Here is a 25,717-nt window from a genome sequence, read left to right as displayed (position 1 = left end):
CTTATAAAATGCTTTAATATTTAATCTCTCATCATTTATACTTTATTATACCTGAAGAGCTGTTAACAGGAAAATAAAACCATAGCTCACACAGTTCTGTTTTATGGTCTATATTTATGAAGGGCATATTTCTTAGTTGCAGTGGTTTGTAGTGTTTGTTTTGAGTCATGGCATGTACATTTTAGTGATGAGAACTGTTGACTTACCATGATTTTTGTATTTTATATTTAAAATGGCAATAAAATATAACTAGTCCCATGAAGAAAGCTGGTACAAAGGCTGAAAATAAAAATATAAAAATACAAAACCTAATCCATGTTCATGTTTCACTAAGCAAAGCTAAATTTTATATTATTAATTTGTTGCAAATATTATATACAGATAACCATCATAAATATTTTTTTGCTTTTCAAATAATATATCAGGCTCTGTCTCTGTCCACCTCATGCTCTCATTAACATTTTTACTTGCTTATTGACTGTTTTTCTTGTTATTTTTTTATCATCTTTGCATGCTTTGTGTATGATTTACACATGAAAAAATATATTTGTCTTTTCTTGTTTTGGTGCAACCCTGTGTTTGTCAGCCACCTTTCAGCTTAGTGCTGCATAACATATAATCTTAAGTCACTCGTCATTTCTCTAAATATCTCACACTTGTGTACTAATAATACTCTGAAACTCTTAAAACACCCCTCTACTAGCATTTGGCCCCTCTCAAACATCTCTGCAAACTAACAATTAATCTTCAAATCTGTCATCTGCAAGTTTTGTAGACATGTAAGAATTGCCTATGGCATAGACATAACTGGGATATTCAATGTTTGTCTTCTGCTTTTAATAACTTATAGTAAATCATTTGTTTTTTATAAGGTCCAGAAGGGCCCAAGGATAGTACATCATTTTCAGTTTCCAAAACCATGTCCAGTATCAAAGAGTAGATCATGGACAACTTAGAAAACCCCAGAAGTGGCCAGGATCTCACCAGTATCTTAGATAAATAAGGACCATACTTTCATTGTAACATTGGCTTCGCATTGTATTATCTGTCCTGCGAGGAACAGCTATAAGGAATCTGTAGGCTCTGAGATACACTGGTGCTCATCTCACTGTACATTAACACTTCTAAATACCCATGGTAATTTACATCTCTGATTACAAAGTTGCAGAGAAATATAAGACCTAGGTCCTTGCCTGAAAAAAAAAAGAGAAACAAAAGTAAAACGTGAGTAAGTTGGGTTTTCCATAAATTATAGGATTCAAAGCTACCTTTCTAATTTGTGGCTTCATGTATGGTGGCATGAGAAGTTATTAAGGATTAGGAGCCCTATTTTTTTTTTGTGGATTTAATAAGAGCCCTATTTTTTGTGGATTTAATAAGAGCCCTATTTTTTGTGGATTTAATAAACTTTGGTTGTATCGTGAACAGAGCCTGATTTCCTCAAGTGGTTGGTCTCGTGGTAAGTTATTAAGGATACTTTGGTAGATTAAAACTCTAGGGACATATGCAATGTATGGTCCCTTTAGATTATTTTCTTTTGTCTCTGCCTCAGTCATGTGATTTCTAACAGCGCTAGAGACATAAATGTTTCTGAATCTCATGTAAGTAATTCTAATGGCAGTGGGGATTTGTTGACAACTTGATTTTTGTGTATTTTGAGCAAGCCTTTGTTTTGAAGTTGTATAAGCTGAAGGCTGTGATTGGCTCTGAGCATAAAATGGGCTGGTATTCAGATCTCTGGATTTTGTTAACAAGTAACTCTCAGCTTTCCCTTGTGCATGCTCCAACTGACACACCTATATTTGTTAACAAATACAATACATTCAGGGTCGATGCATCTTGATGGTAAAGTGAAAAAATCCTGTATACATTGACATTATAATTAAAAAAAAAGCTGCTTTGAGTTTACTTTTGCCAAAGCAGCTATTTTCTGAATTTTTACATGACTTTGCTCATCATTTTCATATTGAATAAACAGACTCAGTACAGTTATATACAAGTCAATGTAAGAAAGAGGAAATGTGGCCAGAATGTCTAAGAAAGAAGAAACACTTGTGCATATAGCCATCCAAAGGATCAGGACCCCAAATCATCCTTCTAAAATAGGGCTGGGAATGGTACAAAAGATGAAATTGATCTGTTAATGTACTGGGGTAGTTTTGACTTATCACTGGTGGCAATAGCCAAGAAATACATTTGTTCCCCTTGTCAGTAGTTCATCACTTTTTTTATTTGTGTAACTTTTATTTACCAGGAAAGTCTGACAGAATGAGCCAATTTTCAGCAGAGGCCTAGGGAGAAATGCTCCAGACACATGTCTTTGTAATGTGGGAGGAAACCAGACCACCTGGAGGAAACCCACATGAATGCAGGGAGGACATGCAGAGTCCACAAAGAAGGCTCCCCAGCCAAAAACTGAACCGGACACCCTCTTGTTGCTGTGAGACGACAATGCAAACCGTTGCACCGCAGCGCCATCCACTTTAGTAGGAAGCCAGAAAAATGTTTACAGATCCTTACAGTGAAACATCCTGTTAACTGTGGTTTCAGCATTGGCTATCTAGAAATTAAATGGAACATATTACTCTGAGGTTTGTTGATAATATTCTGCAGGTAAAGACAGCTAGGATGTAACGGGATCACCATTTTCTGCATCCTTTTTATGGACACTTGTATATTATACCTTAGATGAATTCCTTATGTGATGCTTTGCCTGTACTCATCCTAAATCAATAACAGCTGCATACATCAGCATTTTAATATGCCGCACAATATACACTGTGCTCAATGATTTATGTGTTTAATCTTGTAATGAAGTGACTATTACAGAAGTCTTTTATTGCAATTGTTTACCACAGTATTTTTGTCCATAAAACCATGTGTAGCACATCATTCATTAAAATCTGTGCTTTGATTTCAGCTTTGGGCTACCCCTCCACCAGCCTTAAAATTGTTCCATTGTGTTGAACACCTCTTGTACTGATTTGCTGACTGTTTTGCACATTGGTACAGAAAAGTCTCATACTCTCTTTTTACATTTCTCCACTATAAACAAACTAAATGTTCTGATTTGTATTTGCATTTTTGTCATGTTTTGCTGCAGAAAATAAGTTTTCATCTGAAGTGCTTGAATTCTCTACATCAATTGTTACACATTATCTCTGCCCAGCATACTTAGCTGTTTTAGCGGAGCTTGAAATTCACTTTTTGGAACAACATCTTCTATTCCTTGTATTTGTATACAAACTCTACCAGTAATTCACCCAGGAGTTTATGCCAATAATATGGCAGTAATATACATGTTCAGACTTGTACATGTTTTTTATAATTAGTAGTAGTAGCTGTATCTATAGTTAAGTTCAGAATTTTAAATGTAGATTCTCCCATTATATCACTCTCTGGTCGAGTATGTAGTTTAAATGTATCTGCTTTACCTTTAATAAATAGTCACTCTGAAAAATTAAAAATCACTTTTGTCATCATTAACTACCGAGACTGAATGGACACACACACACACACACACACACACACACACACACACACACACACACACACACACTCTTTTAATGTGATACTACGGGAAAAGTGCTGCATTTACTTACTTTAGTTCTAAAAACAAAGTTCTGCTTTAGACTGCTCTTTTGCTGTTACAACATTAATATCTTCTTGCATAATTTCCTTCCATTTCATGCATACTGATCAAATGGTTACTGTCCCCACAGAGCTTATAGAAGCGTTTGCATGCTTTACTGGATGTCTTTTCTTGCATGTAGCCACAACATTTGCAGAGGGTGTGGTTTCCTCCTGGTTGGATGTTACCAGACACAATGTATGTTTTATCATATGCTTTCCTGTAGTTTCATGTTTATTCCTATTATTGCTAATGGATTTAAACTTCCTTTTCAGCTAATTCCCTTTCAAGGCCCTTATTTTGTCTTCTTCTATGCTTTTAAACTGTATATGAGTCAGTTCACTTGCCATGCATACGTCAGTGTCTTTTTACAGTATTAAATCTACAATCCGTAATAGTTTGCTCTCAACTGATCATTTCTGATTTAACACACAATTATGTCTCTAATTAAAAAATCCAACAGGTCATTAAACTCAAAGTCTTGCTGTCTGTACTAAAGTCAAGTAATATAAGTACCTGTTATCTTCTGAAACCATTGATTTATCATGAAAAAAATATCTCACATATGGTAATTTGTTCTTTTGCTCATATGCCTGGTATTTGCTTTTTAAAACTACATATTTTCTCGTTCTATCTCTGTCTCTTTCTCCCTCTCTCTCTTCATTTCTCAAAGTAGAAATGTTAAATAGCTTGCTTATTCTTGGCTTTTCCCCAACTCCGATTTCCAGCTCTTAGGATAGTTCCCCTCCATTTTAGAGATGTTGTTATTAGTATCATCATCATCTACAGATAAAGGTTGATGAAATGAACTCCCCCGGCCATCTTATTAATAAGTTCTAACCCTACCTCTGACAGCCCTATATATTACCTTAGAAAAGACCTTCCTGTAACACTTCCACTATTCACACAAATTAGATCTGAAATTAGTGGTACATTTTACAGACTGAAAAGGAAACTGGTTGTTTCCTTTTTCGGCGATAATGTAGTGTACTGGCTCACCGGCAGTTTCGCGCAGGAGTGGGCATGGCCGGGGTGATTGACAAGCCTAAAACCTAGGAAGTGGTAAGGAAATGAAGCATGATTGGCATGCCATGTATTACCCCAACTATACATTCCTGTGATAATTTAGTTATCTGTTTGTAATGCTGCTGTGCAAGGACCTTCTTTTGCTTTTTGCTTAATATAAAGTACTACAACTAATCCTATATAAGTAATCCCAGTGAATATAAACAATTACTTTTTCCCTTTGCTTTTGCAGGGGGCAAGCTCCCCTGCACCCCCCTTGTAGTCGGTTCTTGGAGTTGGTATATTCAAATAGTGGGGGTGTGGGGGGGTGCAGCTCCCTCACAAGGGGGTGCAGGGAGCTTGCCCCCTGCAAAAGCAAAGGGGAAAAAGTAATTGTTTATATTTACTGGGATCTCTTGTAAAGTTGATGTAATAAGGCGGTCTAGGATTATTTGTAGTAGTTTGTCAATCTGGTGGTTGTATTCCAGCATTTGTTATGCTGAAACAGCTAAGCATGCACTTAATGATTCTTTAAACGGAGATGAAATTCATCTGTTAAATATAACTGCGATGACTTATCACAGTGAATATTCATGCCGAGGAAGCCACTTCATTTTTGGTTATTCATAAGTACAGCAAGACATCAACCAGCTGGGGTGGGGTTGGGGCAGCGCTTGCTACTGCGCATCTGGTGAGCCAGTACACTACAATATCGCCCCTTTTTCAATATATTGAATTTCAGTTTTGTAGGCTTTTTTTTGTTGTCTGTTTTTTTTTTCATCAGTTGCTGGGATTGATCATTTGTGGTTCAATCTTTCAACATTTCAAAAAAACAGCATTGATCCATACATCTCTCTCTCTCTCTATATATATATATATATATATATATATATATATATATATAGATATATATATGTTTAGAGAGAGAGAAATATATAATAAGGGAGTCACAACCTTTGTCAAACATTGAGTTGGTTGACATCTGTTTAGTCAAAAGAAGTTGGTCAGCTAAGCAGATAGTTAACCGGTTGCGCAAGACTGGACAATTCTTTGGAGAATATGCACACACTTTGATATTGTGCATTCTCTCAGATAGTATATATATATATATATATATATATATATATATATATATATATATATAAAATTAGCAGGAGATGTAAGGAGCTAACACGCACACACACATACACTCGTGCGCGCGCGTGCACACACACACACACACACACATACACTCTCGCGCGCACACACATACGCGCGCGCACGCACACACACACATACACTCGCACGCGCGCACACACACACACACACACACACACACACACACACACACACACACACACACACACACACACACACTAAACTTACAACACCTTTTTTCACAGGTCGGGGTCAAGACCTGCACATTTCTACGTAACAGTGGGGACAGTGCATGTTCCCATGACCTGCAGTACCACAGTTGTGCACAAGTAGCTTCAGACTTCTTTCAGAACCACTTAGAAAATGTTGGAATAATAGTGCCTGTATCAAAATAGGCATGACAGAACAAGCAACATTGACACTGACCAGTTTACTCAATCCCTTATATGTAAAATACAAGGTCTATGTTAGAACAATATATCTATCTATATATATATATATATATATATATATATATATATAGAGAGAGAGAGAGAGAGAGATATGTCTCATAGCCATGCATTTGAGTGTTTGTATGTATATCTGAGTGTGTGAACTTTTTGCAAAGGTCAAGTATTTATTTGCTTATGGCGTCTCACTATTGAAATGTCGGCACTTGAAAGAGTACTGCCATGCCGAAAAAAAAAGACCAAAACCATAGTAGAAGAGCAAACCTCGAAGATCACTCTTCTCCTTAAAACATTTTTTAAGGCTCCCCTGCACCCCCCAAATGTATATATTCCAAATATGAGATCGCCATATCTCAGGAAAATAGGCGAATATTCAAAGAAATTACATCTCAGGCTTGGTATATGGATGTCTGTTCTTTCAGCCATTCAGTCTCTGTATTTCAGGACTTGGTCTTGCGGGTCCCAACATTTCAAACGGTTACCTCTTAGGGCACTAATTATTGCATTTTCTCTCCCTTAATTTCATTATTCTTCTAGTAATGTTTTTTTCTGTTTTTTTATTTCCTTTTTTATACTTTGTATATAGGTATTAAGTTCATTTTTTGGATATAGGTATTACAGTCACATATGCTACTTGCTACTTTTCTTTTAGATTACTACCTTTTTATGTTTCTCCTAACTATACTATGGAAGAACTATTTGCTTACCACATTCAAGCAAAAAATAAAGCCAGTGCTGTTGAAAATTCAGGCAGCAGGATATACACAGTAAGGCAGGATTTACCTAAATATTATGATTTATTATTGAAGTGATTATGTCTCAGATATGTACTATTATGGTAAGTAGACATATTTACAACAGTACTGCATTCATATTTTGCTAGTAGATACCCTTTATCCCATGTATAGATTATTTAACGATATAAACAGTGCACTTCTCATGTTATGTTACAGCTTGTCAACCCGCTGTTTAAAATATTGCTGCATTTTTGTAAAGAGATGGAACTACTAAAGCTTGAATCAAATTGTACGTTATCTTCATAGAATCAGATTTTACACTTTTTGGACATAAACTAGAAAACATTTTTTTTACCATAGTTAATGTAGCTGTTTGAATGGCCAAATTTACTGAAGTGTTACCTTCCTTTTTGCTTTAGGTATTGCATCCTATCTATGCTTACCTGTTGAAGGTGTATGGAATCCAAAAGGGCCTGACCTCAGTAACTGTACCTCTCCTTGGGTCAACCAAGTTGCCCAGAAGGTAATGGAGTCAACTGCATGAGTTACTGGAATGCTTCTTTGCACAATGAATACTTAGAATGAAATTAATTTGTGTCATACTTTCATTTTTTATAAGTTAGCAGACAACATTACACATCACTACTTCATACCATGCTAATAGCTAAGTTATGCAGATACATATACCAGAACAATAATCTGTTGCGCAGTCTGCATGTCCAGTAAATAAGAAAACAAAAAAGGTGGGTGTTGAGAATCAGCAACCAAACAACTCACATTTCATTTACATATCACACGTGCTAAAAAATTAAGTAGTTGGAGGTTTTGTTTTACATTCCTAAGTACAAACGCTGGCATGAATAAGGGAATGTGTATTTATTGTGTTGCAAATACTTTTGTTAGTTAACAAACTAGATGTTGGTATACAAAATGCCAAAACCTGATGTTTTATCTGCTAGTGCTCGGAGCATGTGCAACACACAGTTTCATTCTTTTGAAACATAAAATAAGCATCTGCCTGTGGCATGGAATATAAATGTTCTCAAGGAGATTTTTAAATAAAAAAGAAAGGTGCTAAACAAATACGCCTTAGCATAATTTTGCCATACTATTCCAGCCTGTTAATTGTGGTGTACTGCTTTAATGTGGTATATGCAGTCTTAATTAGATCAGTCCCATTAAATTATGCTTAAAGCTGCATTAGAATAGAGCCAAAATAAGAGCCCTATAAGGAATGACCAGCACATTCATTTCCAAGAGAAGAAAGTGGATGAGGAGCTATGACTGATGTGGGTAAATAATTCATGGGTAAGAAGAGAGGTGCAGAACAGACATTATTTACAGTGGTGGCTTCAGGTTTCCTTTCTTGCTGGGGAAAAGTAGGGACACAGTAGCTAGACTGTGGGGTGCATATAGGATATATGAAGACACCCCCAGAAAGTACAGCAATTTGCCTACAATACATTGTTAAACATTGCTGACCATTCCATATATTCTTTTATGAAAAAGCAATAAATACCACAGTCTAATGACATATTTACATATTACATATCCTGGAAATATGTATAACCATAGAAAAAACTAAATTTGTTAAGCTCAAGGATTATGGTTTGGATGATGCTTTAGCATGCTACAGTGTAACAAATCAAGCTGGTAGCTAAAAAAATAAGAGTGTATGAATGGTAGAAAAACACCCGTGCCTCAGTAAAAAGAGTCAAAGAATCTCATAACATAATTTCAGTAACATTGAGTTGTTCCATTTGTGCACTGATCCAAGATATGGATTTAATTTAAAGCGTATTTCAGATTTTACAGCAAAATTTTCACAGCTATTTACTTAACAAAGCAAAATACTCATTGAAAGCAGACTTAGCATGAGCAACAATAAACTACACTTCCCTTAAAACTCCCATATGTTGAAAATGCATCTGACAGCCCATTAAACTAAAACAGAGCTGCTGAGATTTGTAGTCATACAGCATATAGTAAAGCACTAATTAGCAGCTATATAAAGAGTGCAATCATTCAAAAATACAAATGTGTAATGCATTTGAGTAACAGCCTGGGACAGCCCACTGGACACATGTACCTTTTCAGGAGCAGCCCAGGAGTATGGTGAACTGACTTAGTCAGAGTCATACCAAAGATAAGCAAAAGCTGAAGGAATCAAACCCTCTACTTACACACTATTTAATGATTTGACATACAGTTATCCATGAGAATGGTCAAAAGGCAGCAGACAGCTTTTAACTGACACTATCCTGACTACAGCAGAGTGAAAAAATGGTGCAGTGGAAGGGAAACCTCATTTCAAGATATTTCTGAGATCCAATATTAAAACATTATCATTAGATCATGTATATAACTTAAACTGTGCCACTGTTTCAGTTTATGGCAGCTTTTAAAAAATTATTTGCTGTCCTTGCCTGCAGTCTAAGCAAACTACAACAATTTTAGCTTCCCTCCAAAGCCTGTTTCTATCTGCAGTGCCCAACAATGTTGGTGTTCATATTTGCCTTTTTCTTGCCAGCACTTCTGCCCATGGAAACAAGTACAGTTAGAATAAATATATACATCTATATGGTTTACTATTAAAATCCGGAAATGCACTTTGTCGATTTGCATTACGTTGAATGTATGGTTTCAAAGTGTTAAAAAATTGAAAGTAAACATAGTGAACCTGTAATAATGACATCCGGATGGCAAATGCAGTTCAATGGGGACATTTTCAAAACATTGAATACCGAACAATCAGTGTTAACATGTTTCGAAATTGTGACGTGAAATCATTTTTATTTTCGACATTATATTTCGTTGACATGATTAAACTCATAAATACATTTCTGTATTTTGATGGTAAAGCTATATAAACATTTCTTGATTTTTCTGGATGGGTATTTACACATGTATACATTACGTTGCTTTGTATTATTAAAGGCACACCTGTGATCTTGAAACTTCTTTAACTAAGAATTCTGGATAAAGCTAAAAATAATAGGTGACTAAATTTCAAAATCATGGACAGATTTTAAATTGTGCTGTTATACACTTAGAAAGTTGCTAGAATTTTTTTTCCTCCATTAGCTTCCATTTTCTGAAGGCAGTATCTTTTGGCAGTTCTAACAATATCCTCTGCCCAGAGCTGTGATGATGCACGTTTTCCTTTTTTTATTTACAGCACTGTGAGTTAAGGGATGGCATTAACATTACATTAACATATATTATCCTGACCATTATTTCAACAATCTGTGGCTGAAACATAGGTGATGAAACAACAAAACCATGACTGACATTTGATTTGAACTATATTTTATGAATCTAGATGAACTGATGACTGGCTGACATTTGAAACCCTAATGACTGACATTTACATACAATGTCTGAGTTTGCTTCCAGACACGGTCTTCCCATCTGTGGTCTACAGTCTTCAGGTAGAGATTGATGTCTTGCATCACAAACCTACCCACACACACACACACACACACACACACACACACACTAAAAGCCTCAATTCTTTTAGTTCTAATTTCTAAAACCCATTGAAAAAAATTCATTAATGTGCTGTGCTATGGCTAACTGATTTCTAACTGAAGCCAATAATGTGCCAAATACCACTCCTGCTAAATTTTTACCACTACATGAAAAACGATATCGGCAGAGCAGGAAAGATTGAATTTGCACTCTGAGTATGAATGACCAAAGACTGCACTTCCGCTATGAGCTGTTTCATGTCAGAAGGAGCATTAGTTAAAAAGAGAGACAGAGATTTTTTTTTTAATTTTGCTATTCTAGAGACTGGGATACTTATGGGGCCAAACACAGTTTCATATGGGGGACACATGCCTCTGTACTCCCCCATGTAGTAGCACTATTGATCACTTGCAGAAAAGTGTTGTTAAATAAAAAATGTACAATATAACTGGAATAAAAGGATTAAAAGACTGGAAACAAAATACATTTTAAACATTCAAGTCAGATGGGTGCTCTTATTGGACTTTTGTTTCATACACACTGCAGTGTGATTATTCACAATCATCTGTACTGTTAGAAAATCAGAATTTAATATATTTATTTATTTTTAATCAGTGTTGTATGCTGATCTACAAAAGTACCATTTCAGACACAGGCCAGGCAATGTAAGTTCAAAGACAAAATGCATACATTCAAACATAATCAGCACACAAACAAGGGGGTCTATGTTGTTTTAAAGTACTGAAAACGCTTAACATTGTAAAATAATTCATGGAAGGCCCATAGTTGGCCAACAACCAGGAAATACAGCAATGCATAAGGTAAGTGAAAGAAGCCTTTTATAAAATTTGCCCCATAACCCACTGTAGTGTGATTTCAGAGTTAGTGTATATAGTTGGGAGGGGTGTGTGGACTGAAGACCCCCACCTTGGCTGATTACATTTGCAATGTTGGCCAGCTATGGCCATTTGATGAATTGTTGTATGTTACGTGTTTTTGGAACTTTAAAGTTTCACTGTTGAACATTCGATTAGAAGGCATTCAATGTAATCTGTATTCAATGTGTGAACATAGACCCCAAACTAAGATACATAGAAAATGAAGTATAGAACTGAAACGAAGGAGGTTTTATAAAGTTTTGTCATTGTTATAGATAGAACGTCACACAATTGTTCAGTGGTGGGTGTCAGGAGTGGTCTTCTATTAGACTTTGTTGAAAGTGGAAGTCATTAATCTGAAGAAAGTAACTAAAAGTCATAATGGAATCCTAGAAGCTGATTAGACAAAAGAGAAAGGGCAGAGTAGATTCTCCAGAAGCACTTTTGTCAGAATGTAAAAGATTATGAGAGAGTCTCCAGTCATAATCAACTTAGAATGTGTCTGAGACATGTATATCAAGAAATGTACCAAGATGGCAGAGTGAAGCGAAGGTTGGGAGGTGTGTCTTGACATCCACATTGAGAGCACATAATAAAAAGCATGCTACAAAAAACCCAGTCATAATTGTTTGCAGTGTATATAATACCATTTACACAAAAAGAAAGCGTTGACATAAGAAGTGGTTTACAGTTTCAAAATCCATAAAACACTTAGTGCTACACTGGACAAAAGTGAAACAAACCTTTAAAAGATGCTAAGACACTTCGCTCTCTCACACTTTTTGTTTGGAAGTATAGTAAAGCAAAGTGTCTAACACCAATTAAAGCTATTTTAGCTTCTGCCAGTGTTTTGTGGTAGCTGTCACTGTCTGCTGTTATGCTCTATCACAGGACTAGAGCTTAACAAGGCATAAGGGTACTTTACAAAAGCTTGCGAAGCATGTTTCTAATTTAAAGTACTTAACAGCCTTTCAACCATTTTTGGAGTGTGATCTCAGTGTTCTCTAAACATCAGCTAGTGTAGATAAAGCAGATATTATAATTTGCAGAAGAAAAAAACATTTTCTATTTAATACGAGTGGAATTATTGCGGACATCCGCAGTGGTGCAGCGGTAGCATTATCACCTCACAGCAGGAGGTTCTCCCCTTCAATTCTTGGCCTGAGTGTGGGGAGTGCCTTCTGTGTGGAGTCTGCATGTCCTCACCGCTGTTGGAGGGGCGTTCAAAAGACATGCATAAATGGGCGTGCCTTCGTTGAAGGTTGAACATTGAGCTGGCACCTCAGCATTCGTGAAAATCTACTGCCAATCATTAGCAGGCCAGAGTTCCGCTGTGGCGACCCCTAACCGGGAAAAGCCGAAAGACAAACAACAACAACGAGTGGAATTATTGCAATATTGTATTGCATATGATGCAATATGATGTAAATGCAAAGATTATAGTATGCATACTCTGCAATAAACAGTACTGAACAGACAAAACTCTGATCTGGTAAATAGTTGCTCTTGCATCTTCTTTCTGCAACTCAAAAGCCTTGGTGAGCACACAATAAGAGTCTGCATATAGCTGTCCATTGTTTATTTCTGATTTTGAAGTAACCAGCAGTGAATGTCTAAAAGCTTCAAAAGTGTACAAGTGACTGCAGAAATGATTAAAAAGAATTAACGTTATAGAAGGCAATGCCAAGTGTGTCTAATACCCAGATACAGGTAAAAGCCATTAACACTTCAAAGAAAAATTTGTAAAACATAAAAATTATATCCTGTTCCCATCACATGCCTTAACATTTCCTAATATATGCATGCATATATACATCGCGGTTATCTGACAGTTATTCTGGATTCATGTACCATATATCCCTTCTTCTGTAATAGTTATTGTAACAGTAAATGATAACAGTTATGCCACATCCCACCATATCTTATTTGTTTTTGTTTTTCCTGAAGCACAAAGGAGCAGAGGATTTCTTCCATGCATTGCCTTTATATCCTGCATCGGTGTATATTGTCTTCAGTTTTTCTCATCATTAGTGAGTCTCCTGCATCTTTCACTCACCGTAAGAAAAGTACTTTGCTGGATTACCGTTTGTGTTTAATCTGTACTTCCTCCTTGTGCCCACATAGGCTATCAGTAGTATTCCATTTTTAACCTACTTCCCAATGGCATGCCACAAGGGAATTGTCTTTCCTCCAAATTTGACCATAGTTGTGTGTGTGTGTTTGTTTGTGTGTGTGCACGGTTGTGTTGTGTGAGAGTAAATGAGTTTGTGCATCTTATGATGGACTAGTGTCTCCTTCAGGATTAGTACCTCTGCCTTGCCCCCATTTATTTTTGGGATAGATTCTGACACCCTTATGACCTTGAAGTACATTAAGTGAGTAAAGGGACAATGAATGAATAAATTAATGAAGTTGTTTAATTTGCGTGTCAGTGGCTTTTATTCAATTATTCAGAATTCAGAAGTTTATTCTTCTACTCTCCAATAATTAATGGTCAACTCTATAATTAAGTGCAATTGCAGTACAGAAGTAGCCTCCAAAGATTATCATTGCAGTGCTTGTTCTGTTTAGACCCTCACTACCGTCATAAAATCAGGAGATAAAAGGTGTTGATTTCTTTTCTCACCAACAAAGGCTAGCATCTTTGTAGAAGAAGAACATAGAAGAATGTCAAGTTCAAAAAGAGAGATGAGAAAAAGTCAGGAAACACGAACAACAAATATTGCCATGGATTCTTGGACTTCTCCTTCAGCACTTTCTTCTCCGAGGGCCTGCATTTTTGTTTAGAATACTAGTAATGAACCTGTAAAGAAACCAGTCCTTACGGTGCTGGCAGAGCATCAGTAAACACTGGTACATCAGAGCTGACCAGGACACAGACGTCAGTCATCTCACAGGTTGTTTTAGCAGTTTGGGAGCCTGAGTCACGGGTTTCCATGTGGTAACTTCAGAAGCCTGATATATAAGTTTTTACTGCAAAAGAATTTGAAGGACTGGAGGAAAGCCTCTTTCATTTTAAGGGGATGTCTGAATTTGTCTGGCTTTTTACTGAAATAACGCAGAGAAGGCAGGGTGAGGGGGTTCTCTCTGCATTATCTGAAAAATCCTTCACACCAGTATATCCACACAGTAACCATTGTTCAGGCATCTCTTCTTTCATCTGACGAAAAATAAACAGTTATGTAAATTTCAGCACTTCTTTTCACAATACATTTGTATGTGATCAGACAGGTAGAGTCTCAGTCATCATGCTGTCCTCCCAGAATGCTGAGAATAATGAGACAGTTAATATAATCAGTGTAAAAACTGTGAGTGCCCTGCCTGTGAAAGTTCTTCCCTTAACTTAGCACAGAATATCAAGATCACAGAATCCACAGGCAGAGTGCCTGCATTGTTCAAGACTTTCCAAGACTTATAAAACAAACAAAAAATAAATAAAAAAACAAATATCAGTGATTAAGTATTGATCTTGTATTCTCACACACACACACACACACACACACACACACACACACACACACACACACACACACACACACACCCTCTAGAAGGTACCATGGACAGTCACCTGACTAATATACCTCCCCTACTGAATCCAAAGTTGAGGAGCCAAAAAGAAAAAAAAGACATTAAGAAATTTCTTGCTGAGGACTGTCACCCTTCATTTGGACTCATGTGAATGAATGCTGGCATGCTGATTCTGACTGTCCGCACATAATATAGTGATTCTATTGCACTTGCACTATATTAGCATTGTCAGTCATACACCTGAACAGTTTGCACCCAGTGTAACCATTCCCTTCATCCTGCCCTATCTACAGGTCTGGTTGTATTGACTGCTTTTCCACACTTTGCCATTTGAATTACCTCCCAGCATCTAGGGAATATCTCCATTATATATATTTCCTACTTATCTTTCCAGCAGGCTTGCTCATTTGTTATAATAGCTTATTTTTATTATAAATTATTATATTTCTTCTGCTATTCTTAGTGATTTTTTATTTGTCCTATATGTACCATATTTAATCACTTACTGTATAGAATTCTATATCCAGAGTACTTACTGCATTTAAGCACTTGCCATTGCATATACTACTTTTATTTTAATAAAGTTGCTTGCTTTTGTCTGAACTCTATCTAAATAGAGTTGTTTGTCTACTGTATTCACTCTTTTCTATAAGAACTGAAGAGTATGTGCACCAACATGGGATGAAAATGGGGTACATGCTCACTTAGAGCATAAATATCCAGTCTAGCAGAAGCCTTCTTTGGCCTCTGCAGGAATGAAACTATGCTTTTGAAACTTCATGCTGCAGAAGACATGGGTAACATGGAATAGAACTCCAATTTTTCTGATTTACATTTATATAGTGGCTACTTCTTGAAAGGTTAATCTTATGGTAAATCTACTTACCCAAAAGTGTACTTTTTTGTTTGTTTGTTTTCTTAGTACTAGGTGCTATATTACTATGTTGTGACATCATACTGTGCTGTTAAAGTGTGATTTTAGCAACCTCATAAGACCACATATGTAAAGAAAATGCCAGAGATGGTTGACTTTGTGAACAAAGCTGATTCAGCATTAACACATATGATCTCAATAACATATAAAAGGGAAAAGAAACATGACTTGGTGAAGCATATTGATTATGCATTGCAATAACAGGAAAAAGAAATGTAATTAATAATGAGGACTCAGTGTGTTAAAATATTATCTTTAGGTAATACAGTCTAAAAGTGTTCTTTACTCAGCAGCCAAAACTAGTTTGTGTCCTATGTTTGGAGTAATCTCTGTTTTCTAACTAAAAGTAATTGCATTCAGTCTTGAGAGTTGATGTCACTAAAAGGAGCAGGCATTGGTTTATAGCTTTGATGTGCATTTCAAATTAGACAATACAGATTTGATAATTATTTGTCTTTCTTGTCTTTGTTTATTTATTTCTTTTGATTGCCTTACGTACATTATGGATTACAGATAAAAAGTGGGGAGAATGCGGCCAACATTGCCAGTGAGTTAGCACGACATACAAAGGGTCCCATCTATGCTGGCGACGTCAGCTCTTCAGTGAAGCTCCTCGATCAGCTTTTGGATATCTTGGATGCACAACTCCAAGCACTGAGACCTATTGAAAAGGAATCAGCTGGAAAAAGTTACAATAAGGTCAGGAGAGAATTTTCAACAAACTCTTTAAATTAGAGTTACCTATTTCTGTCAATATTTCTACTAGATGTGTAACCAAACACAGGGTTAAGGACTAATAATTTGATGAGATATATCCAATTTTGACAATCAATTCATGAGATGGAGCAGCTTGCTTCTGTTTCTACCAGTCAGACTACAGTAAATTTATGCAGTCTTGATATTTATGTTTCCAAACCTTTTGAGTAAGAACATTGTCATATGATTGTTACCACTCAGAGTTAAATATTTTCTCCATCTCATCTTACCAGTTCTGCCATCTAATATTAATTCTGGTATCAAAAGGCACATTATGATGCATAAAAGACATATCAGTTTAAATTAACACAAGAAAATTTTATATGCAGTTCAAGTGACTGCACCTGTTGTGTTGCTATTAAAATTAATTGTGATATGTGTTAATCTTCCTAAGGGCATGTTACTATAACTGTAATTATTAACATTTGAGTTTAACCAACCTATCTTCATCACATTCCCTCACTGGAAATTCAACAAGTAGCAGGTTTCCATGTAAAGAACCAATGCAGGTGTCATGACTTACACACACACACACACACACACACACACACACACACACACACACACACACACACACACACACACACACACAAACACACACACCTATAATATATAGCTGTACTCACTTTAGTTGAGTAACCCATACATCGACCTGTAAAATGTCAAGAGCAAAAGGCTGACAAACCAACCGTTGACACAATACCACACATGAGCTGAGAAAGAAGCTCAGAAAATGCAATTTTCAATAAAAAAACAGCAGATAACATCATTTTTTCAAGGGGAACCCCCCATCCCCTGTGTGAAGGGCTGTGCCCCCCCCCCCACTCTCTGCTAATTATATACACTAACTCCAAGATCATACAATTCACAGGGGAAGGGAATATTCCCTGTTCCTAGGGACTGTTTATTTATTGCATCTGTTCATCATCTGCATATATCAGCCAAATGTAGTCGATTAAACAGATGTAGACAATCCTGCATTTAAAACAAATGCAGGACACTATACATACATAAATACGTAATTTGGTACAAATTCACTTTAGTTTCATCTCACTGCTTATGACAGACTCCATCTCACTGGAGTCATGAAAGAATTTTAATCACTCTCTCTAGTATTTCAACAGATTAATTATTTAACTCACTAATTTTCTCTAATCTACTAAACTGTCACTTTCCTGAGATTATCAACAAAGGCCCAAGTATGACAACATAACCAAACAATAATTGTGATTGTGGTAACAAAATAGCAACAAAATATCACCACAATGTGCATTTTGTATTTTGTCTAGACCATAACTGCAATGTGGACTAGCGCGAGCACCATGTTAATTTAGTCACATTATTAGATAAAAAGCACTATTTTTTTCTTGAGTGAAATTTATTTTTTTGTTTTATTTAATTTTTTTATTTTTCATTTATTTACCGGGATAGTCTGACTGGACACAGGTCCATTTTCAGCATAGGCTCAGGGAGAAAAGCTCCACAGTAAGTACCAAAATTAAACAATATGATTTACAATTTTGAAGAAGCAAATATGAGAAAAAAAACATAAAAAATAAATATGACGAAATAAATGAAAAACAATATGAAAAAATACTGTATAAGCAAATATGGAAAAACAAGATATATATCTATATGTATATATATATATATATATATATATATATATATATATATATATATATATATATATATAAATGCACACACAGAGAATGAAACATAGGTAACCATAGATATTCATGCGATAAGTCTACAGTTTGCATAAGCAGTTAGAGTTTCATAAGGCTGTATAAAATTATACAGTGCCTGGAAAAGGCAGTTAGTTTTATGGAGAGAAATAAATGAAATCATTTCTTATACTGCTAAAAAAGAAATCAAAAGAAAGTTTTCAGTTAGGCAAGTGGAACCAGCAAAGACAGGGATTGTGAAATAAATTACGCAAAAGAGGGAAGAGCCATTGAAGTAGCCAGTAGAATTATTGCCTACAGTATATGGGATACACGGACCATCAACATTTTTATTTAAGACTGACATAATGTTTCTTATGACTCCCATAAAATGGAGTACCATTTCATTGCCATTCGAACTTCCACTGCCAGTGGTGTCCGTTAAGTATACCAGTAGCAAGACTCCTTCATCAGTACCTCCCTCAGTACTGACTACTGCCTAGGATAATCCTGGAAGTAAAGCAGGTAGCAACCCAGATGTTTTCATAGCAGAAATGCTTGCTGTTATACCAGATGCTATCCCATGAGACCAGTGTGTATCTCATTTGAAAGTAGAGGATAGAGTACCTTCAAAAGGGGCAGTAAAGGTCTCTAGTTCTGAGAACAAGAGAAAGAGGTGCTTTTTCTTCTTTCATTTGGAGAAAATAAATATTTTTTATTTCCAAGTATTACTCACCTCACTTTATTCATTTGTATTATGAAAGCTCCATGCTCAATCATACAGGCCACCTTCCCTGGATATAACTTTGTGAAGTCACTTCACTAAAACTTGGTACTTAGAAATGTTGAAGTTACCAAAGTCTGTGGAGGAGTCAGACTTATATAAATTGCCTGATCTGTGGCATCACAACAGTTTACTTCCAGACACACAGGCACCAGCCTATAGATTTCCTGACATGCTATACAAATATGACGCAGAAAGAGCCCATTTGTCTTACAGCTGAAGAGCTGACCTATTAAATTGGTTGCAGCAATTTAATTATAAAGACGAGGTTCCTGTTCCACTTGGAGCTCTTCATTTAAGAGAGGAAGTTGGTTACAGAATACGTTTGAGAAATGTTTAGACCTGCAGTTGGTTTGCATTCAGAACCAATCATTATTTAGTTCATGTTATATCACAATGCACGGCTAGAAACTGTATTCTGTCCAAGATGCCAAATTCGAAGGAAAAGGATGAGTTATGACTTTAATTAAAGAGGACACAAAAAGAAGACACCTATGCAAATGTTCCTATGGCCCTGTGTTGCAGCAATCATAGCAGTAATGATCGGAATGGTAATTAGAACATGTTTGAATTAGATCAGAATACTTACCACAAAATCAGAAATTAAAGCTCATGGCTATTCCTGTAAAGAATAATCTATTGATTGGCAAAATGAATACTGTTCTGAATAAAGGTATCACCCAGGAGTGCCATTCTTTCATAGGAACTAACCATGCTTAAGTAGAAAATTTCACAGAATTTGACAGAAAATCTAAACCTGTCAAGCAATCTAATCTCAAGAAGACCCACACTTTATAAGCTTGCAATTTAAAATTCAGCTTGGCCTTTACAGCTTTATTTTCTTTAAGCCTTGACAATTCCTGTTTCACTTTTTCTTCATCAGGAGTGTGACGCCACTGCACTGGCCCAGTAATCAAGGACCCTCAATCCTCACCACTAGCACCAGTGAAGGATGTGCACATTGGGAGGATGTCAAGTACACACCCCGTAAAGTACAATTTCCCTTAAGAGCACACAGAGATCACAGACAGTCTGAGGCTGGTTTTCCCTCTTTCTCCAGATCCCCAATAATATTCCCCACTGGCACAGCTATAGGGTTAAGATCTCAGCCGAGTGGTCAAGGCCAAAACCTCCAGCACCCTCTCTGTCCAGCCAGTGCTTCGTGTCCCTGCCCAAGTAGCTGAAACACACACACACTTTGAGATTTGATTTATATACAGACACTCCTAGGGAAGGCTGGCGCAGGTTCACTAGCTATGCCCCATTCTGCCCAGACTATAAGGTAGTAATCACTGCCACCAACCACCCTTAATTATCAGCTACTATAAGGCTGTTCCCAAAGGGTGACCAATTCGGGTTCCTATCAGTTTGTTGAAACTTCAGCAGTTCGAACACCATATGTTCAAACTGTGAAGTTCGAAAACTGATTATCGCGAAGCCACAGAACACCAAATTCTTTCCTAAGGAAATAATTCGGTGGGCCATTTCTGTGGCTTTGCGATTTTCAGCACTGTGGTGGCAAGTTATGGGTCAGGTTCAGGTAAGTGTTAGAGCACAGGTTAGGTGAGTTAGGGTTGGGGTGCGGGTAAAATGGGTGTGCGATAGTGTGGAGGTTAGGGTTAGGGCACGGGTTAGGTGAGTTAGGGTTAGGGCATGGTGAGGTGGGTGTGCAATAGTGACAGACTTTAGGGATGGGGGGATAGGTGAGTTAGGATTAGGGTGCTGGTCAGGTGAGTGTGCGATAGTGACGAACCTTAGAGTTTGGGTTAAGGTAAGTGGATAGATAGTAGTGTATATACATTTTAGTGTAGGGTTAGATGTAGGATTTTAAGTGTATGTGTGTGGATTGCTGTTTTTTTGGTGTTTTTGTGTTGTGTGTGTGTTTCTTGGAACAGCGATTTTTTTTTCCTTGGGGAAAAAAAATTGCTGTTCTAAGCCTTCGATGGTTTTGCACTTCAAGGTTAGAAGTTTGAACATATGGTGTTCAAACTTCTGCCGTTTCGACGAAGTGATATAGACCCAACCAATTCTACTGTGAAATGTTACTATTATCCAAATGGTAAATGTGTCCAAGATTTTTAAGGGTATTGGAGTGGCCTATGCAGTGTCACCAAATATGTATGCAAGTACTCTAAGAGCTTAAATATCTCTAAACAAACCAGCCACAATTAAAAGTTTTAAATATATTTAATAATAAGTAATAAAAGAACAAGACAATACTCAATAGCTCAATACAGTGACAACAGAGTTCAGAATCATAGGAAATATTTTAAAACAACATTACAGGACAGTGTCACATAAATACAGAAAACATCTAAACTTCTTCTTTCGGCTGCTCCCGTTAGGGGTCGCCACAGCAGATCAAACATCTAAACTAATCTTACTATATTCCTAACTATCTCTAAGAGAGATTACTGTACTCTAATACTTACTATTAGCAAGGCAGAAGTGCTGAATGGATGTTTCAGATCCAAGACAAGATACAAAATGCACAGTCTCTGAGAGGGTTTCCAAATTAATATCAAAACATTACTGCTGGGTCAGCTGGATGACATCACTCTTTGTCACCTCTGCCTTCAGTTCCCAGGCTAAAAAAACTTAAAATTTAGCACCCCTGTGTCAAAAATACTTATCTCTCAGACGTTTGCCTAGAACTGGAAGTCATAAAACAGTTAAACACTTTTACATTTGAAATCTGTAATTATTTCTGTTTCCAGACAATAGCAAGAAACCTCTAGCTGTAGACATCCTGTCTCCTAGTTGCCTTGAAACTGAGACAAACACAGTCGTAAAACTCTTTGCTTTTCCTGAGGGTTTGCAATTTAACTCTGCATGTTCCAGCATCTACCATCAAAACATAAATTTTCATAGGCATATAGTTTATATACATTTATGTTCTTTTCCAGTAGGGTACACTGTGGTTACATTCTTAAAGCTCAGTACATAACATACAGTTCAACACACACTTCTGCACCAGTAGTTTAATATCCACATAACATATAGTTTTCTTACATTTGTAAGACAAGCATATGAATCATATTAATATTCACAAATGACATAGAATTATTTACAAAGTCCAGCTAGCTGGGCTGGCAGCCTCACAAAGGAATACATCAGTTTGGTTTTCCATATTTCCTACATGACCTCTTACCTTCCATGGTAATGTCTTACCCTTGTGTAATCTCATATACAGTAACTATAATAATAATAATAATAATAACAATAAATCATTAACACTTCAAAATGTTTCCCATCTTTTGTGATCTCATCCTCATTAGTGAGCCAGTTTATCCAAATCTCTTTCACCATTGTTCTTCTCATTTAAGTTTCTAGAAAAAAAAATGATCACCTTTACATCCTGAAAGCAGTATTATCCTTTTACTAATACTGTCTGATATCTGTGTTGTCACTTTACTATTACTTTCTCATATCTGTACTGTCCTTTTACCGATTCGGTTTATTCAGATGTGTTGTCCCTTTACTAATACTGTCTGATAACTGTATTGCCTTGTAACTAATACTGTCTGATAGCTGCACTCTCCCTTTATGAATATTGTCTGATAGCTGTGTATACTGTTAGATAGCTGTATTGTCTCTTTACTGATGCTCTCTGATGTCTCTATTGTGCCTTTACTCATACTGTCTGATAGCTGTATTGTTACTTTACTAATACTATCTAATGGCTGTAGTGTCATTTTACTATTACCACCTAACAGATGTGTTATCACTTTAGTAATGCTATCTGACAGCTGTCTTCTCCCTTTACTGATACTACAGTCCCTCTACTAATACTGTCTGATGGCTGTTTTGTCACTTTACTAATATTGTCTGCAGCTATACTGTCCTTTTACTAGTACTGTCTGATGGCGGTACTATCATTTTACTATTACTGATAGATGTGTTGTCAGTTTTTTAATGCTATCTGATAGCTGTCTTGTCCCTTTACTGATACTACAATTTCTCCACTAATACTGCCTGATAGATGTGCTGTCACTTTAGTAACACTGTCTGACAGCTGTCTTGAATCTTTATTGATACTACAGTCCATCTACTAATACTGCCTGATGGCAGTGTTGTCACTTTACTAATGTTGTCTGCAGCTATACTGTCCTTTTATTAATACTGTCTGATAGCCGTGCTGTCCCTTTGTTAATACTGTCTGGTACTGCTACTAGTACTGCCTAACGACTGTGTCACTTTATTAATGCTGTCTGATAGCTGCTTTATCCCTTTGCTTTAATCATTTTAATCACCTTTATGGCATTTCTTCAAGCCTCCAAAAATGTTGTCATCTCCACTTTCCTTCCATCTTGTGTAATTTTTTTTTATTTTCCTTTACTGTTTTCCTGACTTCCATAGCAGATGTTATAGCTTTCCTCCTTGCATTCACATAGATGCATAGCTGCATAGCCATTATGTAGAGATTTATCATTTAATGAATAGTATCTAACTGAATGTAACCTTCCACAGATACTAAACCCCCAAATTCAACAGTCTGTGAGATTGGAGTTGTGTAAGTAGATATTTTATTCTTCCAGGTTGTTTCTCTATTTCCTGTGTTTGAGTGATCATCAAGTGTCTTTAATTTCATAGGGTTTACCACCAACCAAAAGTGATTTTGTTGGTGCCACCCACAGTTTCAGTGTATATGATCTGTGATGACTTTGACTCATCCAGTTTGCTCTTCGTGGATTGTTTTTCATCTTCTTGAAGGGAGTCCACTCCTAGAGGTACTATCTCTAATCCTTAACCATAACTCATTTATCCTTTCTATCTTCCTTCCTTAATTTAACTCCATTGTTACTATAAAAATGCATCATTCTCTGATTACGCACAAGTGATCTTGACCTTAACCTCTGCCCTCACACCAGCTTAAACCAAATTATTGAATTATTGCATGGCCACTGTTTACCAGTGGAACTGAACTCTAAACCTCCCAACACACCTTCATTGCTACTGAAAGACATACTTATTTATCTTTTTTTGCAGCAAGGAGATTTACTAACATAAAATAGCAAATGCAAGGAGATTTACTAACATAAAATAGCAAATACAATCAATCAAAAAGATCAGTCTTAAAATATATTTAACCAAATAATAGCATAATTGTAGCACAGATAAATACACTCCATCTAAAACCTGATTAAAGTGTCCAGTTCCAGTACCAGTCTCAAAACAAGTCCCATTGAATTCCTAGTTGGCTAAGCTCTCCTCACCCCAAAAATTGAATGAGTCTGTGTTTTATTCACCTTTTGTGTTGGGGCTATAAAATTTGGATATGAAGTCCTGGCATGGAAATATCTTCTGCGGCCTTCCATTTCAATACTTTGTAGACATATACCATTGGTGTTAACTATGATACCCATAGTCAGAAAGATGTTCCAGTCCCTCTTAAGGAAGATTGTTTTTTCTGAGAAAAATACAAATGTTGAGCAACAGCCTGCCAGATTAGACCATTTACAAATTAATTAATTAACCCACAGCCGCAAACCGTGAACTGCATCACAGTCGTAGAATATATGCATAACCTCAGTATTCATGCTACTACAATCTGTGTAGGTACAATCCTTTCTAAATTTATCTGAATACTTTTAGCAGAGCAGCAATAACCATCAAACAAAAAAATAGTCTTCTCATATGCATAATTATTAAATCTAAGTATCACTAACAATTTAAACAGTTGATTTGTAACTGTGTTATATGGACCCCCCCAGATCTACAGTAGATAATGTGGATGAGTTAAACTTCTGTTTCTTTTTAACCAAGTTATTATAAAGTCTTATATAGCCATGCCATTTCAACATATGAAGTGGTGTTCACAGCCGAGAATGATCAGTGACAGCCCCAAATGGAAATAAGACAACCCTGGGTTCTTCTCACTGTTAATTACTGCCAGAGACATGGCTTAAAAGCCTCCCATTTTTCTTGAATTTTCTTAATGGCAGTAAAGTCTTTGACACTACCACCAACCTCCTGCAATATATCATCAACCCAGAATATACTCTTGTCTAGTCATGATCTATCTCTGATGAGGGACCTTTCTGTTGGCATATCAGGAGAGTCCCAAATGGGCATTGTGGAACCCCATGTGTCACATAGTTCACAACACCAGTGTGCCACCCAGCAACAGCCCCTAAGGCAAGACAATGTACCTAACACTTTAGTCATAGGTGACTCTATAGTCCGGCACACTGATGTCCCTCTCACCAGGTTGAATAAGGAGAAAATTACAGTCAGCTGCCTGTCGGGTGCCAGGATCCGCCACATAACACATGCACTCAAGTCACTCCACAACAAGTACAAATATGACTCTGTCATTGTCCATGTTGGAGTGAATGACTTGAGACGTACCTCCCTGGACTACATGAAAAGAGACATGGAAGAGCTCTCGGATCATGTGGCCCAGGCAGGTATGACCCTAGCCCTGAGTAGTATCCTGCTTTTGCCCAGAATGATACCACAATATAAGGATAAAATGATTGACTTCAACAATTGGCTAAGCTTATGGTGTCATTCAAAGGGGATCCAGTATCTGTCTGCCTGGGATGACATGATTGACAGACCACGATGCTTTGCCAGAGATGGTCTGCACCTGTCGCCCCTGGGATTCAGGTTACTGGCTAAGGCTCTTGCCACCCCTATAGTGCCTTTTTTAGGCAAACTTCAAAGGACAAAACCACCACCATAACAGGTACAAGCATGCAAAATCTGAAGGTAATGCTACTCAATGCTAGAAGTCT

At 36.7% G+C, this 25,717-nt stretch overlaps 1 protein-coding gene across 10 annotated transcripts in view; it reads left to right on the top strand.

Moving 5' to 3' along the window:
• The window catches only part of LOC122812189 (adhesion G protein-coupled receptor L1-like), a 3,245,860-nt gene that overhangs the window by 2,800,025 nt on the left and 420,118 nt on the right, over window positions 1–25,717 (top strand). For all 10 annotated transcript variants that reach the window (XM_044084524.1, XM_044084517.1, XM_044084518.1 and 7 more), the window contains 2 exons: window positions 7,379–7,482; window positions 16,284–16,469. In XM_044084524.1, the coding sequence (XP_043940459.1) occupies window positions 7,379–7,482; window positions 16,284–16,469 (290 nt within the window). The remainder of the gene's footprint in view (window positions 1–7,378; window positions 7,483–16,283; window positions 16,470–25,717) is intronic.

Source organism: Protopterus annectens, chromosome 9.part0 (genome assembly GCF_019279795.1).
Source record: "Protopterus annectens isolate FY-2018-M chromosome 9.part0, PAN1.0, whole genome shotgun sequence".
NCBI lineage: Eukaryota > Metazoa > Chordata > Ceratodontiformes > Protopteridae > Protopterus > Protopterus annectens.
Note: the sequence above shows the minus strand (reverse complement) of the source record. Positions and strands in the feature narration are given on the sequence as shown.